Here is a 17,427-nt window from a genome sequence, read left to right on the forward strand (position 1 = left end):
TTATAAAAAGATCCAAACAATTTCTGTATTGAAATGAATTTTATTGAAGTATTTCCGAACCAATTCAACTTAGGGTTCTTCAAGAAAAGAGAGAGGCTGGCATGGCAGTCGCGAGTTCTCTAGCTCATGAGCCTCGTGCCCGTTTGCCCCAGTTATAAAAAAAGTGATACCGCATGAACACCTTTGCAGAAGGATCACAAGTGTGATGCTGACCTCTAAAGAATTAGTACGCTCTTTTCTTGAAGGACCTATGTCGAAATCGTTGAGGAAGGTTCGGCAATACATAATTTTTTAAATAAAGCAGTTTAATTAAATTATTATTATTTTATTAAATTGACAGGTACAACGTAAATACCATTTGACATACAGAAACAGAAACGTACTTAAAAATTGTACGTACGGCATGAAAAGGTTGACATGAAGATCTTTTCTATTGGGCCACCCTGGTCGATACAACAAAGTGTCGGTGGTAGAATCTAGCATACGGGATAGGGGTAATCAGCTTTGCGGTTACGAAAAAGTGTAACTAATATTTCTAGTTCACGCTTTTACGACTTTCGTAATTGAAAATGGCTGTACGCAGGTTTTGAATACAATGTTGAAAAAAATGTTAAAGAAAGTATTAATAGGTGAAGAGTTGTAAGTATAGTCTATATTCCGCGTAAAGTATTTATACGTACAGTATATTAAAAGTAAAGTATACTGCTACATAAATTTTAATGAATCATAATATTTTTTGACTAGCCTATAACGCGGCTTAATAATAATGACCTTATATATAATATAACATTATACCACCAGAAACACAAAAATAAATCAGTGGCGCTACAGTCTTTTTAGGTCTGGGCCTCAGATTTCTGTATCTGTTTCTGTATTTATGATAATTTGTCAAACTAATAGGCAAGTAGGTCACCATCCTGTGCCTGACACATGCCGTCAACTTTTTGGTTTCCTCACGATGTTTTCACGAGCGAATTTAAAATGCGCACATAGAAAATAAAGTCCACAACCTGAGCTTGAACCTACGACCTCAGGGATGAGAGTCAGACGCTGAAGCCACTAGGCCACTACAGCACCATCAAAAACATAACTTGCATAAAAAAAAAATTCGCAACGCAGTTCTTCTACCGTAAAAAGTTGTGAGATCCATGTACCAATTGATTCACTCCCTAAGGGACGTTCTGTCTTAAGTTATTACGTAATTAGCTTACCTAACAACTTACACTGGATATATTAATATGACAAATCTTTCAGGCTTCTAATTTCATTCACAACGAAGCACTACTTCGAGAAAGACATCGCGCCGTTTTTTTACTCGTCTTGGCGGAGGCACTGTGCCCCCAGACTTGAGTATCTGGCGTTAGGCGTGAATAAATATACCGTCTGATATTGTAATATACTTAAATAGAGTAGGTACCAACGTGCAGAAATCCTCGGAACAGTGTGGTCGCTCCGTGAAGCCTGAAAAGTGCCCAGGAAGCTTCTGTGCTTTTGGAAGGAGTTAGGCTGGCTTAGTTAGCCAGGACTTTACGTTAGCGAACCCCGAGGGCCCATATTAAGGACGTGTGAAGGCCTGAGGTGTTTTTAGTGGGTGGGGTCTCGCTACCCCTCTGAATAGCAGAGGGATTTGAGTGTAGACCCAGCCCCACAGTCCCCGCGTCAAGCTCGACATCCTTGATGCGAGCATGCGTAAGCGCAATTTCACCTCAATTAAAAAAAAGCCAGGACTTTACGTACAACGGACCTATTGAGGGTCTTAGTGCGGAAACAGAGTCCACAAACCATACCCATAGAGTAGGTACATCATTCGTCGTGTTAAATAATTAATGTTTAAAATACATAAACAAATATCAAATAAAACTTGTCTTACACCAATGAAAGATATAATAATATACTATTTTAATGGCCAAGTCATAACAACATTGCTTACTTTTACAATATTTCTACGAATACAATTTGCCTACACGCAGCTCATTATAGGGTTTTTATAGCTCATGCCATTATTGTGATCCTTTTTACAATCTCTAATTGCATATTATAAAAGCTGAAATGACTCGGCTTATGGCCGGACTCGGGCGAAATATTAAATGAAGATAAATCCAGCATTTTACGGCCTACTTCAAAGAAAACCGATAAAATATGAATATGAAGCAGTTTTTAATTTAAAAGGATTACGAGATACGATCTTGTTTGAGTAGATGGGCTTAAGTAGGTCTTTTATGCGAGAATAGTGTAAAAATATATGAAATTGGCGTTTTGTATGGGAGGAACAAAAAGTAGATTTTTTTTTAAATATAATATATTTAACTAATCAAAATGTGTACCATTGCTATGGACTTTTGCCATCTTAAAGGTAGTTCATTGATCTACTAAAAAAACATTCGGACGTGAATCAATAAAGCTTTGAAGGCGGTTTCGACTGCCCCATCAGAGTTGAAATTTTTACCTTGCAAGAAGTTATACAAATTTCGAAAAAAATCGTAAATTGTAAACCTAATACTTGTAAATTTCGTCTGCCAAAATAACAGTAAATAAAATCCTTTCTTGCAAGTCTATGAGTCTTTTATTTTATTTCTTCTAATAATAACAGAATTTATAGGTTATGTGTTTTTTTTTAATTTATTTTATTCTAAATGGCATTTGTATTTATAGCTAAAATTGTTGCACAGAAGAATAAAGACACAAGGAAGAAGTGGCTATTTGATGGGTCATGTGTTACCATAAGGGCAAATTTCGAGAAGCAAACCTCTCAGCCATCTCATATTTAGGAACAACACAGAACAACAGAATTTGTTGTGTTAAAGTATACACACTTTTTTTACTTAACAAAATCCACTGGAAGGACTAAGCATGAAGACAAATTAACTATTAGCAACTCCTGAATGTGCCCGTACTATGTACATATACTGACGAGTCTGTATAGGCAGATTAGGCCACTTTTCTAACACTGCCGTCGGAGCCCATTTTTGTATCACATTTGTACATATCCAAGCGTTTATCCATTCCGCCAATCGAGCAGTGGGACAAGCCAAGGTCAAGCTCCCTCTTTTGTTCTACATTATACATTATATGTATATGTTATTTCAAATATATACGAGTATCTAAGTAAGTATATATATAACATTAAAAATAGTTGTACTTATCCATATAATAGTAGAAGAAGCCTTTTGTCGAAAAATGTTTTAATAATAAATTTGTTTCGATAAAAGCCAGCTTCGTAAATATAAAAAGACTTACCAGGGACTATGTCTCCATCATTGTCTATACATAAGCATCGCACAGCACACACATCACACATGTTTTAAAGTATCATTCGCAAAATAACTTCATAGATGACGAGAACACACCACTTATATTAATTTCGCTCAGCATTTTCCTACGAAAAAGAAAATAACACTAAATAAAAATGGAAAAGAACTAACACTAGCACTAAACTGTCACTTCTGTTCACAAATTATCGAATTTTTCCAACTTCGTCCGATCACTGCAAAGTGAAAATTATTACTGTGTTGAATTAGTGTGAAACCTTAATGGACTTGTGTAAAATTAGTGTTACATTGTTGAGTGTATTACTACGGTATTCATATTTAGAATGTTAGAGTTTTTTATTACATCGTTTTTCGGATAGCGGTTATATATATGTAATGGATATGTAATGGAAGAGATCCAAAACTTTTCGGTAAAAATATATTGCTAATTACGTCACTTATCTAAAAAAAATATATTATAAATACTAGAATCCCTAGCAAAAGTTGGAGACTGTTTTAATACGAGACTTTTAACGAAGTTACTTGGGTTTTTGGTACGAATACTATTCGCTCTTGGAAGTGGAGTAATACTATAATGACCGACCCAAAAACTGGAAAAAACAGCAGACAGTAGAAATATGATGTTAAACTAATTGCAGTCTGGCCTTGGTGAAGGGCAGAATGGAAGGCTGGAGTAGGCGTTTATAGGAATCAGCTACATGCAAGAAAATGTATTTTCCGAAAAGAATTTTAGAAGGGCTAAGGTGGGGTACGATACAAAATGGCTGAGAAAAACTAGTTTACACCGACTATAATTATAAAAAAAAATGTATCACTTATTCCACGTCATTAAATTTGAATTTGTAGGCATCCCTACTTATCGGCAAAGAAGACAGAGGGTGTATGCCTAGAGAAAAAGCCGGCGTAAAAAACTCTCGGTACTCTTTTAAAATAGCAAATCATCAAACAACAGAACTAGAGATACTAAAAGAAAGCGTTCATAAATGCGGGTCATTGAGTACACAAACTTACTAACACATTTACCCAACGTGAAATGGCAATAATTTTTATTGATATCACAAATTATTGTAAGCAAATATCAATTAACAGCTGTATTATTATTGTTAACGGTATTTTAAAATATGACAATTTTATAATTTGACTGTGATTTGGCTTGACGCAGTGAACGCATTACTAAATGACGTTGCATTATTTGTTTTAACTAAAATGCGTTTATTTTGTTAACCATTTAGTAAAAACTAAAATATTTTTTATCTTCAATAAGTTTTGTAATTATTATTTTTTTTCTCCTGTAATTATAAATATATTATTTTGTGTTATGAACCTAGCATTGTGCTTTATGACTTCTAAAATTAGCTTTTACTTTTTATTTTAATTTAAAAAAAAAAGAACTTCTCCAAGTGTAAAATAATCGCTATGCAAATTTGAAAATAGAATAAACACTTTGTATTTAATTGATACGGAATTGTACATATACCTATCGATTGCAATTTTCCTGTCAGGTGTTGAAATCTATTACTATTGAATGTATTGTGCGTGTACAGAGACATTGTTAGGTTAGGTTAGCGTTTTTATTTCGTTTCTTTTATATGAATAATAAAGCGATTATAAAGTAATACGTTTGAATTAGATTTCACTTTAATAAATTAAGACCACGCTTTTATTTTCATGTATTTTTTAGTGCTTTGAATATATTAAAAGATATGTAACGTCCATATGCTACTAAGGCTTTTCATGTGGAGTGTGTCAAGGTCTTCATTTGTTTTTTTAATACTGTGTTAATTTTGGGGAAACTTTTTGATGTTAGACTCTCGCAAATATCCTCAAAGCCTTGACCTGTGAGCGCTTTGTCGGGCTTTAAATAGGTATGGTCGATTCCTAAGTGGTATAGGTTCGGAAAATCAAAAGGGCTAAAGACAAAAATACTTCGCGACTGTTGTAACTTCAGTGTAGGTGCAATGCCAATGTTGGGACGCAATTGTCGACGATCAGGCGTGAACTAATTTATTTTCAATACAATTTTGTTCTGACAGGTCTGTCCCAAAGCATATTGATCTAAGGGTTAAGTTGAGACTTAGCGGTAAGTATGACCCCCCGTATGTCAGAAACGTATTTTTTACGTTTACCTCATACATCGCGCTAAGGTCTACCTTGGTTCTAATTACGCAGCAGAAAGCGCTTTCTAAGACACCAATTTCGGAACTTCAACACAAGCGTATAAGTATGAGGATCGTATGACAGAAACGAAATTTTGAAATATGAAACTCATAGATTTTTGTCGAGTTTGGTCGTTATTTAATTTTTGAAGTGAAACTTTTTTAGGCGCATGAGGGTAAAATTTTTACGGAACGTCACCAAGATGTGCAGCGTTTTTGTCGAAGAAAAGGGAGAGAGCGATTGAGACTGATTGAGTGAGAGTGAGAAGGGTCAATTACCTTATTGAAATTATATTTTTAAAATTAAAATTTCGTAAAGAGAATTTATGAAATATTAGTGTTTTACATTTTATGCAAAATAATTTATTGAAATCTCAAATGACGAAGTGGAAATTAAAATGCCACGTCTTTTTATTATCGAATTTTAATGTTTTAATGACAATTAAATTAATTAAATTCCTAACATATCATCCGTTTTCCTTCTCTCTAGGTATTGGAAATTTAAAGTTTTAGATTTGTATAAATATGAATAAGTTAAAAATTAGTTTGCCAAAGAAGTTTCACTTCTGACAAGTGTACTTTGTACGCACGCACTTTTTTATTTATCTCTACACATTGTATAGTGTGATTGTATGTATGTATGTGAACAAGAACAGCTATTATTACTGTATTAAAGTCCATACTGGCGTGTCGAGTTCCGTAGTTCGAGACCGTCGAAGATGTTTAAGTTGTGTTTCCGCGCATACTCGTTGATAATCATTTTCCCTGCGAACAAACAATGTGACATATGCAATCGCAGTGCGTTAGTGTTCCTCTCTCATTAGGATTATGAAAGTAAGGGATTAAGGTTTATATATCCATGAATAATACACGCTTTTTTCGAGTTTTTTTGTTTTTAAAAGGACATGAAAGTCATATGTAATGTAAAAGAGGTGGGCCAGGATGGGTGGTTTAAGAGTCATAGTCTGTCTTTATCTTAGAGCGTTCGTATATCGTTTTAGCACTGATATTTATTAAGAAATAAAAAAAGATAATATTTGAATGAGAAAACCGTGCATTGATTTCTGGTTTTAGGACAAGCTCTGTCTTTAAAGCGTTAGATCAGCTCTTGTCTGAGTGTGGTATATATGATTGACAGAATTCAATCATAAATAATGTGTTTTAAAGTCTCGAACAAGAAAAAAAGAGCGTTACGCTTCGGTTAGAAGTGATTTTGAAGTTTTCACGAAAATAGAGAAGTCAGTCATAGATTTATATTTTATTTATTTATTCACACCACAAACCGATTTACAAAAGATATTAAAAAAATACACAGAACAACGAGCGGCCTTATCGCTAATAAGCGATCTCTTCCAGGCAATCCTAGTTATAAGGGTAACATCACTTTTGTATCGTTTTTGGAATTCATAAAAATGTAAACATCGATTGTGTGAACCGTACACAGGCCTATAACTGTATAATTTATGTATATATAAAAAAACTTACTTTACTACTTTAAATGCAAAGTTAAAATAAATTATAAATCTATAAAAAATGACACTTTGAATAATAGTTAGAACGTTTTTTAAACTACAAATACCCAATTAATAATTCCTCATAAAGATTATATAATGGAAGATATGCAAATAGACGTTATGGGAAATAATTGTTTATTAACAAACACATATGCCTTTATTATCATATTATATGCATATTAAAAATTATTAGGGCATATATGGATATATAAGTAACGAGCATTAATAAACGTTAAAAAGTTTTCCAACTTTACAACAATTGCAGCCATGTTCTTGAACGTCAAATCTGACATATTACTGTCAAGTGCTATATTTTGACAATTGACAGATACAACAAAGTTGAGAATGTGTGTCTTTTAAATGTGTTGTTTATTCATGACTAAATAAAGGGAAAGGTTTAGAGGTTAAAGGTAAACACATGAGAGAGAAACAATTGAAACATTCGCCAAATATATTCGCTATAGCAATTCATTGATCCAACATAATATTACTTTAACAATATTTTAAAATAAATCTGTGTGAGCTACAACCCTTTATTGGTCTGGGCCTCAGAATTGTGTATCTGTTTCATGATCATTTGTCAATCTAATAGGCAACTAGGTGATCGGCCTCCTGTGCTTGACTAAGGCAAGCCGGTTTCCTCACGATGTTTTCCTTTACGATAGCTGGGAATGGATGAGAGTCGCACGCTGAATCCACTAGGCCAACACTATTGCTCTTAACAATATTATAGTAACAAATAAATAGAAAATTAAAACTAAATCTAAAATGTTTGATCTCTGTAGGTACCTTTAATACAGATATTCGTTGAACGAGGAAAGCACCAGCTCTGGTGTCACCGGTATTATAATTTTTTTAAATTTATCAGTTTTTAATTTTATTATTAGTATAAAAATAAGATCCAATATCTGCCCAATAAATAATATAACGTATTATAACATTCCTAATTTGGTAAATAGTTTTATTAACATTAATTAATTACTATGCAATATTAAACAAGATATACCGTTACAGCCCCAATATCGTTACTATAAATCATAATTTCATATATTTTTCAACTGAACCTGAAATTTCTAATAATAACGAAAATAACTCTACAAAAAGTAATATTATGTTGATCAATGTTAATTTAAGCGCCTATTATATTTGCGAATAGAATGATATATATATTTAATATAGAATCCACTGAACTCAACTGAAAATGCGTTTTTCATATCAGTAACCAATTATCAATCATTCTAATCACAATTTTCTTTACTAAACAATCTTACCTTCATCAATTTTCCGCGAAGCTTCCTCGAGGTCATTTCCCGCGTAGTTCAGTATGACCAGCACTAGGGGCATCATTTCCCACGAATAATGGAATATGTCTAACAGCTTATGACAGTTCTCCACCAGTGGTTCTAATGACAACGCTGTAAAGAGAGAAAATTGTTGTCAGAGAGCGGTCAGAATTACGCCATTTTTAAAATAGAATACCTAGAGTCCGCGCCACCACTCATTATTATTTTATTTGTTTTAAGGTAAAACATTAGAAGCAAATCTTGGAGAGTAGTTCGCGAATTTCATATTAATTTATGTTACGATGGGGTAAAATAGCCTTGCACGTAGAACTAGCAACTTATTACTACGCTGCGCTACTCGCTAGCGCCACGTCTATCGGCATTCAGTGGTGGCGCGGACTCTATAGAAGAATGTAGAACACGGACAAATGGACAGGCTCATCTGATGTTAAGTGATATCGAAACTTCCCATGCGAGAAATCTTATTGTATCTGTATCTGGGGGCAAGCATACGTTTCTTGAAGCAATTAGGCCATTTTCGAACCCTTATAACTTCGTTGTGGATAAAATAGATGATAGAATTTTTAATATTAATATGGTCACTATAATGTGCTTTGCACTATATGGTGCTATGTTTCATGCTCCTCACCTCAACACTATGCAAAAAACTAAGTTTTGTATCGCGCAGCCCTGACATACGAGTACAACGACCGGTAATTAAGCCTTGACTTAATTATTTATTTAATTATAAGTAATCTTACAGCTAACATACATATTATAAATCAAAACACTTAGACAATACAGAAAGCCAAAACCGACATAGATATACAATATATACGAAACAGAAAACAAGTAAGTAGGTACATATATTAATAGACAAAAATATGTTTAAAAAAAGGGTGCGTGTACTTATGTACGCGCGTAAGAAGTTATACTTCTTTGGCATTATTAAAAATAGTTTTTGATTGCATGCAAATTAAATAATCAAAGACTGGAAAAGGAGTCATTGTAGTCAATAAAGTTCAGTTTACATTTGAAAAATTAAATAAATAAATAGTTATTATCATTCTCTGACATTAGGTGTAACATAAATTCTATTATTATTCGAAAGTTGTTTTTAAATTATGTCCAATGCCGTAGCATCTTCCGTGGGCTTCTAATTATTTACTAAAACATATATGTAACTTAACTCATGTTCGGTTACATAACTTCAGACTTGTTTTTTTTAAGTTATGTTTTTACAGAGCAGAGCAGTGTTGGCCTATTGGCTTCAGCGTGCGACTCTCATCCCTGAGGTCGTAGGTTCGATTCCCGGCTGTGCACCAATGGAGTTTCTTTCTATGTGCGCATAACATTCGCACGAACGGTGAAGGAAGACATCGTGAGGAAACCGGCTTACCTTAGACCCAAAAAGTCTAGGGCGTGCGTCAGGCACAGAAGGCTGATCACCTACTTGCCTATTAAATTAACAAATGAACATGAAACAGATACATCTGAGGCCCAGACCTAAATAGGTTGTAGCGCTATTGATTTTTAAGGTTTTTGAACGCTTCTCTTTTTGAAGTCTGATGTCAAATTCATTTGAAAATACTTCGATAGGTTCTCGTTCCACACACACATATATCCAAAGAATGCCAACAATTTTTACTTAAGAACGACTTTAATTAGTTTCATGTAGTATAGCGCACTCAAGGGCGTTTTGTAGTATTTAAGTTGTCAATATGACAGCCGATGATTGATTTATATACTAGATATTACGCTCATTAAACTTGAGCTGAATTTTTAAATAGACAATTAATTATACATAGTCATAAATTATGAACAATAAATCGAACCAACTTGATTTAGGGCCCTTCAAGAAAAGAGCGTACCAATTCTTAAAAGGCCGGCACCGCACTTGCGATTGAATATCACAGATCAACAGATGAGCCTTCTGGCCGTTTGCCTTCTAGATATAAACCTATTTGTTTGTACACTGGCTGAGTTCACATGAGCTGCTCATGTATATTGTTAGTTGTAAGATCTAGGTGTACCTACCTATATGTATATATATTTTTTATGTATTTTAATTGTAGGATTATCGATGAAGGTACCTACCTATATTACATTACTAGTAACTGTTAAAATAGTATAATTATATGGAAATAATAAAAAAATGACACTTCGGTGACGTCCAAGTTACACCTGACTTATAAAGGAACTTAGCTAAGCAAAAATTGTGTTGCTTAGACACAAAAACTCTCTGTTCTTTAAGCATTTAAAGCAATAAAAGAATTTTTGATAGCATTTATACAGACAATATACAATAACATTCAAATTATGTGATGAGCAGTGCTGGCCTAGTGGCTGCATCGCACTCTCATCCCTGAGATCGTAGGTTCGATTCCCGGCTATGCACCAATGGAGTTTTTATCTATTAATCATATATTATCTATAATAAATTTAAGAAATGTATTAAAGAAAACCTGTGTAAAAAGGCTTACTATAAAGTTCACGATTATCTAGTTGATAAAAGGGCCTGGGACTAGTGCTAGACAGGCTTCTTCTATGCGGTATTTGTTTTAAAATAAGTGTTGTTTGATGATTTGCTATTTTGAAAAAGTACCGAGAGTTTTTTGCGCCGGCTTTTTCTCTTGGTGTACTCACTCAGTCTTCTTTGCCGATTAGTAGGTAGTGATGTCTAATGTCGGATGACAAATTTAATGACGTGGAATAAGTGATACCTGTGTTTTATGTTCCATTATAAACATATATATTTAAAAAGGTTCTTGCGCCACTGCTTTTTTATTCAAATAGTATACAAATATTGCAAGACAAATATTTTTGGCAGCTTTTTGAGTGTGGTAATAATATAAATTAAGATTTTTATTTTTATACACGATAAGAATATTTACCCAGCGATAGCTCGAAAAACGGCGTATAAACAAAGCCGTATTTAATGTAAATAAATATTCTTAAGTATTACACTAAAGACACCGCCCGATTCATTCAGCGAACTCCTTAGATGACATAACAAATTCGTAGAATCATTTAAATTTGTTTAGATGTTTGAAGAAACTTTTGTACTAATTGATAAGTTCCGTTTACCTTTTTAAACTATTCAATCGTGAGATATGTTCTGTGGCGGTTGTTCGAGGGATGTTCTAATAATTAAAACTCTTTGTTTAAAGCTAAGTGCCAACTGACTTTAATCGTTTAAAACAAGGGCTTATAACATTAAGTTAGGGGTAGTGGGGTTGCGACGCTGGATTAACAAAAAACTGCTACTTAATTACCGTCGCTGTAGAATGATAACCTCGTATGTCCAGAGAACCAAACATTACACGAAACGAAAAAAATGTTTAATTTCGTCAATGTACGTTAAAATTATTATGTGCTTTTTCCATAGCTTTTGATGGTTAAAAGGACTTATTTATTAATAACATAAGTTCTTACTTCATGATTATACCAGTTAAATGACATAAGAGTCTAAGAATAAAAAATAAATGGTTTTTTGACATACGAGGTTATCATTCTACAGTGACGTTATGGGTTCTTAGAACTAAGTGACACATCTGATACCTATATAGGGTTTAAGCGATTTCGATCTTTTGTATATTATATAATCCCCTTGGGTTGATTGCCTTGGCAAACCCCGAGGGCGCATCTTAAGGGCGTGTGGAGGGCTGAGGTGTTTTTAGTGGGTAGGATATCGCTACCCCTCTGAAGAGCAGAGGGCTTTGAGTGTAGACCCAGCCCCACTGTCCCCGCGTCGAGCTCGACATCGATGGCACGGGCCTGCGTAAGCGCATTTTCACATCAACGAGACGATGAAACGAGAATGTTATTTTACAATTTATTATCTTCATGTGTATGATGATTGTTAACATAAGCGCTTCTAATTATTAACTAAATATATATGTAACTTAACTAATGTTATGTTATAGGTATAACTCGTGGTATGATAGTTATTCGGGTGAACGCAATTTTTTCTAATCGGAATAAGATCAGAATTGTGCGTCTGTTGTTGATTTATAGTAGGTACCATATTATTCATCAAGTCAATTGTCAAACATTGACCATAGGTTATTAAATTAAAAATGTTCAATTCGACTTGGTGAAACGTGAGCGGAAACAAAAAAGCTATAGATAATGCGAAATACCATAAATAATTCTCTCTACAAAGTAAGCTGTAACGCATAAAACGGATTAAGAAATAGCGTCACCAACTCGTAAACCCAAGGTCTGTTTACGACTTCCCTTTGTCCATCTATTCACAGTTGGTCACACTGACACACATGCAGCTTTGTAATGTCAAATGTGTCAATTGTCTTTTTTGATTACCGCCATCATTCATAATCCTACAGATAAAAATTTGAGTAGGTATTCGTTTTTACGATCGTACAGATAATGTCAGTTTGATGTTTTGAAGTATTCATTTTTAACTGTTAAGTATTGAAAAGATTTTTTATATGGTAAGGTCGTTTAAGGTTACAGACTTTCGTGTTATTAATCATTAATTTGCGATCTTGATTTTCGATAAAATAATTTAATTTTTGGGCATGACTAATTGGTTTTATATACTTTTTGTCATTCCTTTTATATTTCGTTGAATTAAAAGTAATGTACAGTAGATTCAAAAACGATATGCGCGAGGGCAATGCTATAAGATATTTTTTTTAAATGAGTTGATCATGCGCTTACGCAGGCCCGCGCCATAGATGTTGAGCTTGTCGCGAAGACTGTGGGGCTGGCTCTACCCTCAAAGTCTCTGCTATTCAGAGGGGTAGCGAGACCCATGTCTCGACTCTTAGGTATCAAGGCTGTACATGATAGTCGTATTAGTCAAGTCACAATCTTATCTTGAGAACTGTCAAATATTTCAAGCTTCATACAAAAAATGGTATGACAGCTTCTGAAACTCGTTTCTGGGCTATCTTACCTAAGATAAAGAAGGAATTGTCGCCGCCCGGGCCCAAAGCCCATCCACATAGTTTAAAAACTAAAGTCCGATTTCCCTTAGTCCCAGTACCAAGTCCCCTTATAAAGTAAAGGGAAGATTTTACACTGCCCAACTTCTGAGATTCTCAGCCTCAGATCTGATGGCGAGATCTGATGGCGGTGGCGAGGTTATTATTCTATGTAAGTATAAAAGTGTCTTCAGTGATAATCTTGTCTTAAACTTTATAAAAAAAATGGTTTAACAGCTTCTGTTACACGAGCTAGGTCTGGATATCCATAATTGCTCCCCTCACATTTTAAAATCAATTTTCGTTTAATTTTTGTAATTTTAATTGTTTTGTTTTAAATATCTCTTCGTGTATGTCATATTTGCCTATAAGTGCTTGTAACATTAAACATTGTACATTGTACTTCTTAATAAAATAATAAATAAAATAAAATTACAATGATTTTAATAGTAGGTACATGAAATAAAAAAAATCATTAATTTCTGATCCTACCTTCCCTATTTAGTTACATTACTAGTGTGTATATATTAGTAGAAATTACCCGTACAGTATTTTGCAGTAACCCCAATTCATCACGTTTACGTAACATATAGCACTGCCTCGTAAAACGTATCGCACGGTTATCTTGCAGTAAAAGAACCGTAAACAGAATAGCATTTTCCTCAATGTCTTTATCCTCCGCTGAGTCCACCCATTTTATATGTGCTAGTGGAATATCAAAAGTCAGGTAAACTTTTTCGTCGTTCCCTACAATTTTAAGAAAGAATTTCGTGCATTTCTTTAAATTGACCCAGAATCCACATCATCAATCACGCGGAATAGCATGAGCGAATTGGGCATTGGGCTAGCGTGGGGACTACAGACCATTCCCCCTCGCATAAGAGTGGAGGCCTATGGCCATTATTGGGACTTGGGACACATAACGTGTAATTGAGTACGCTGAAAATCTCGAAGTTTATTTAAGTTAAACTGAAGCCAATGTCACGATTTTTACTGATAGGGCCCCATCAAAAGAATTTGCCACGGGCCCCAGATGGTATAGTTACGCCACTGGTCTGGGCCTCAGATTTCTGTATCTGTTTCATGATAGTTTGGACAATCTAATAAGGGAGGTGATCAACGTCCTGTGCTTGACACACGCCGTCTTGGTCTAAGGCAAGCCGGTTTCCTCACGATGTTTTCCTTCACCGTTTGAGCGAATGTTAAATGCGCACATAGACAGAAAGTGCATGGTGCAGTCACACGCTGAAGCCACTAGGCCACTAATGAAATTCTCAACGGAACAACACAAATCAAGCCTTGAATTTTAAAACTGCATTAGTTCAGTTATATATGTATCTGTAAACGGTCATTAATTGTTATCGGCATTCACAGTAACGCCATAAAACGCCCATTTGAAAAACATAGAAAATGTTTCAACGTATTTATTTTTAATGACGCCATTGTTGGATATTACCAGGATATTGTTTTACGGGCTTGAACGCTAAAAGGCTGAGAACTTTAGTCAGTAGTAGGGCGAATAATAAAATACATAGTTGCTTCGATCACTTAAACTGGCTACACCATGTGAACGCAGTGGCAATCCAACTTCTTGATACAACAGGAAAAAGCCTCAAAAGAACTAAACCTTTTGAGTTCCTAAAACTAGTGTAGTGAAGGGCGGTATCTCGGACATACGAACATAGTGTCAAAACTATGACTGTTAATGAACATTACCTTTGTTTAAGCTATTCACTAGTAGGAAATTAAGTCTACGTAATATTACTTATTAGCCATAATTATTGTATTGTAATTAAATTAAAGCCGCAATCTTTTGTGAACTTTACTGTAGTAAAAACAAAAGAAAAAAAAATTTGCTTCGAAGTTTTGTATCTTTAAATTTTAATGGATTTTCACTAAGTCTCGACTCTGTATAATACCTTATACGTTCATTAAGAGTTTCCTACCACGTTTAATAAAACTTACTCTAACATAATAAAATAGAAATAAGCGCTAACACGCTTCAATACAGCGCCACTGTAGCTTGACTCCTGCATCATTTACCATTGATACATTCATACAAAATTATCTATACACCTAATTTAGCTTTTAAGAGACATGTTAAACAAATTTACAGTTTTCTCGACGTTTCACACGCTGTTGACTTCCCTATGGAGTAAAGACTCTTGGGCCTTGGGGCTCAAGTGCACAGGCTTTCCTCGCTCAACGAATATGTATCGCAATACAGCGACGAAATGCTGCCAGCGTTAAAAATACATTGCCACGGGGACCAACTTTTCAAATTTGTTTTAATTTTTATTCATTGTTATTATTACTATCTAGTTTATCTTAATATATATAAATTACGTGTCACGTTGTCCACGATGGACTCCTAAACTACCGAACCGATATCAATCAAATTTGCACACCGTGTGTAGTTTGATCCAACTTAAAAGATAGGATAGCTTACATCTCAAATTATACCCGCAATATTATTTTATTGCAAAATATTTGTTTATTATTTAATAGTCACAATTCTAACAGATGGCGCTGTGTTAAAAGTACCAACGTTCCACATAAGCTACAATTAAATGGCATCCCCACCAAAAAATCATGGTGGTCCACATGGCTGGTGTTCTCCTACCGTTTCCCTTAAATAGTTTGCTACTATGTAATATAACAATTACCTTAGCCTCAGCAACGCTTGGCCGGTCTGCTAGTTAGTTTATATATATTAAACAGTTTTTCTTTGGCATTACGTAAACTTACGGCGAGCTTACTCTTAGGTACCTACAATACCAAACAAGTCACCTGTAATAAATCAGCATATGGGAACCGGTCGGACCCATATCCCACACCAAAAAAACGTTATCAATGGCGTAATTCAAATAACGTAGTAACGGTTACGGCCGCAAAATGTAACTTTATAATCGGTTGCGTTATGAGGCGGCGATTCGGCCAATCGGAGCGCACCGCCACGCCTACAGCGCGTCTATTGGGCGAACGGCCAACTTTGAATATAGAACCACTTTTTTTCTCTAACGCCTACGGGCTACGTAAATTTGTATTTTTCTATTACGTGACGAAATCACATCCGTTGTACTACTGTGTTCGAACTTGTTGATATAAGAGTTGATTGATTGCTTTAGTATGTTTAGTATAGATAAGCAAAATATTTGATAGAAAGCCTTAGTAAAAAGATTTTGTCACAAGATTTTCTTGGTTCGTTCGTTTATGGATAGGGGGGAACTCCAGCACTTCTGTACCAGACAGCGGTTTTGGTTTCCAAATTTAATGTATTACGTCACAATTTGATCACCTGCTATTAAATAATCTATTTTATAAGTTAATAATTAAAAAACTGGTACTTTAGTCATACTCAGAGTCGGTAATTAAGACCTAACACTCATTAGCCCAATTTCATAGCAAAGATAATTGATTTCTAGTTTTATAGGCGAATAAGTTATTAACTTATTAATATGCCTTTTTATGTTTATAAATATTTAATACCAACTCTGTTAGATATATTGTTTATATTTGACTATAAAAAAACATAAATCATTCATGTTGCTATTTAAGTACATTTTTATTTTCGGGTTCGTATCTATATAAAAAAAAAACAGTGACGCTACAACCTTTTTAATTTATTTCTTCGATAGATAATAAAAACACGTAGCATTTTTTTTACAATTCGTCATTTGAGATGTCAATAAATTATTTTGCATAAAATATAAAGAACTAATATTTCATATATTCTCTTTACGAAATTTTAATTTATAAAGTAGAACTTCTATAAGATAATTCACCCTTCTCACTCTGTCTCTCAATCTCTCTCTCCCTTTTCTTCGACAAAAACGCTGCTCACCTTCGTGACGCTAATGTTATTATTATTGCGTTTCTTTCGTAAAAATTTTACCCTAAAGAAGTTTCACTTCAAAAATATTTGATTCATTTACTAAGGGACATAAGGCAGTTAGTTACAGCTGTATTAAATCCATGGTTAAGTTCATTTAAAAACTACTTAACAGTTAAAGAGGCACTGTACGTGTTAGAGAAGTTAGACGCTATTCACAAAGCAATTCTCGTAACATTAATCTCTATACCCAAGGCGCGGCATTGCTAGGCGACTGCGCTTTAATAGCCCTTATTACCGTGTCTTAAGGTTCAAAATATAAATTAACGGGGAGGAGTCATACTGACAGTTATTAATGACTTCTTGTGGGCACATAAAGCTATTGTCTAAGTGGAAATGAGTGTCTAAGATAAAACGTTTGTAG

General features: G+C 34.3%; 1 protein-coding gene across 5 annotated transcripts in view; it reads right to left on the bottom strand.

Annotated features, from left to right (window-relative positions):
* LOC125062535 (protein doublesex-like) overlaps positions 1-17,427 on the bottom strand; it is a 146,685-nt gene that overhangs the window by 86,369 nt on the left and 42,889 nt on the right. Inside the window, exons 2-4 of one of the 5 annotated variants that reach the window (XR_007119450.1) lie at positions 8,211-8,354; positions 6,109-6,190; positions 3,238-3,376 (exon numbers count right to left, since the gene is read on the bottom strand). Coding sequence is in view for 4 of the 5 variants with exons in the window: in XM_047669247.1 (XP_047525203.1) it covers positions 3,448-3,484; positions 6,109-6,190; positions 8,211-8,354 (263 nt within the window). In the remaining variant the exon portion in view is untranslated. Of the gene's footprint in view, positions 1-3,237; positions 3,485-6,091; positions 6,191-8,210; positions 8,355-17,427 lie in introns of those variants that run through there. The other 4 variants (XM_047669394.1, XM_047669247.1, XM_047669331.1 and 1 more) reach the window with 4 other exon arrangements.

The sequence above is a fragment of the Pieris napi genome, chromosome 1 (assembly GCF_905475465.1).
Source record: "Pieris napi chromosome 1, ilPieNapi1.2, whole genome shotgun sequence".
Taxonomy (NCBI): domain Eukaryota; kingdom Metazoa; phylum Arthropoda; class Insecta; order Lepidoptera; family Pieridae; genus Pieris; species Pieris napi.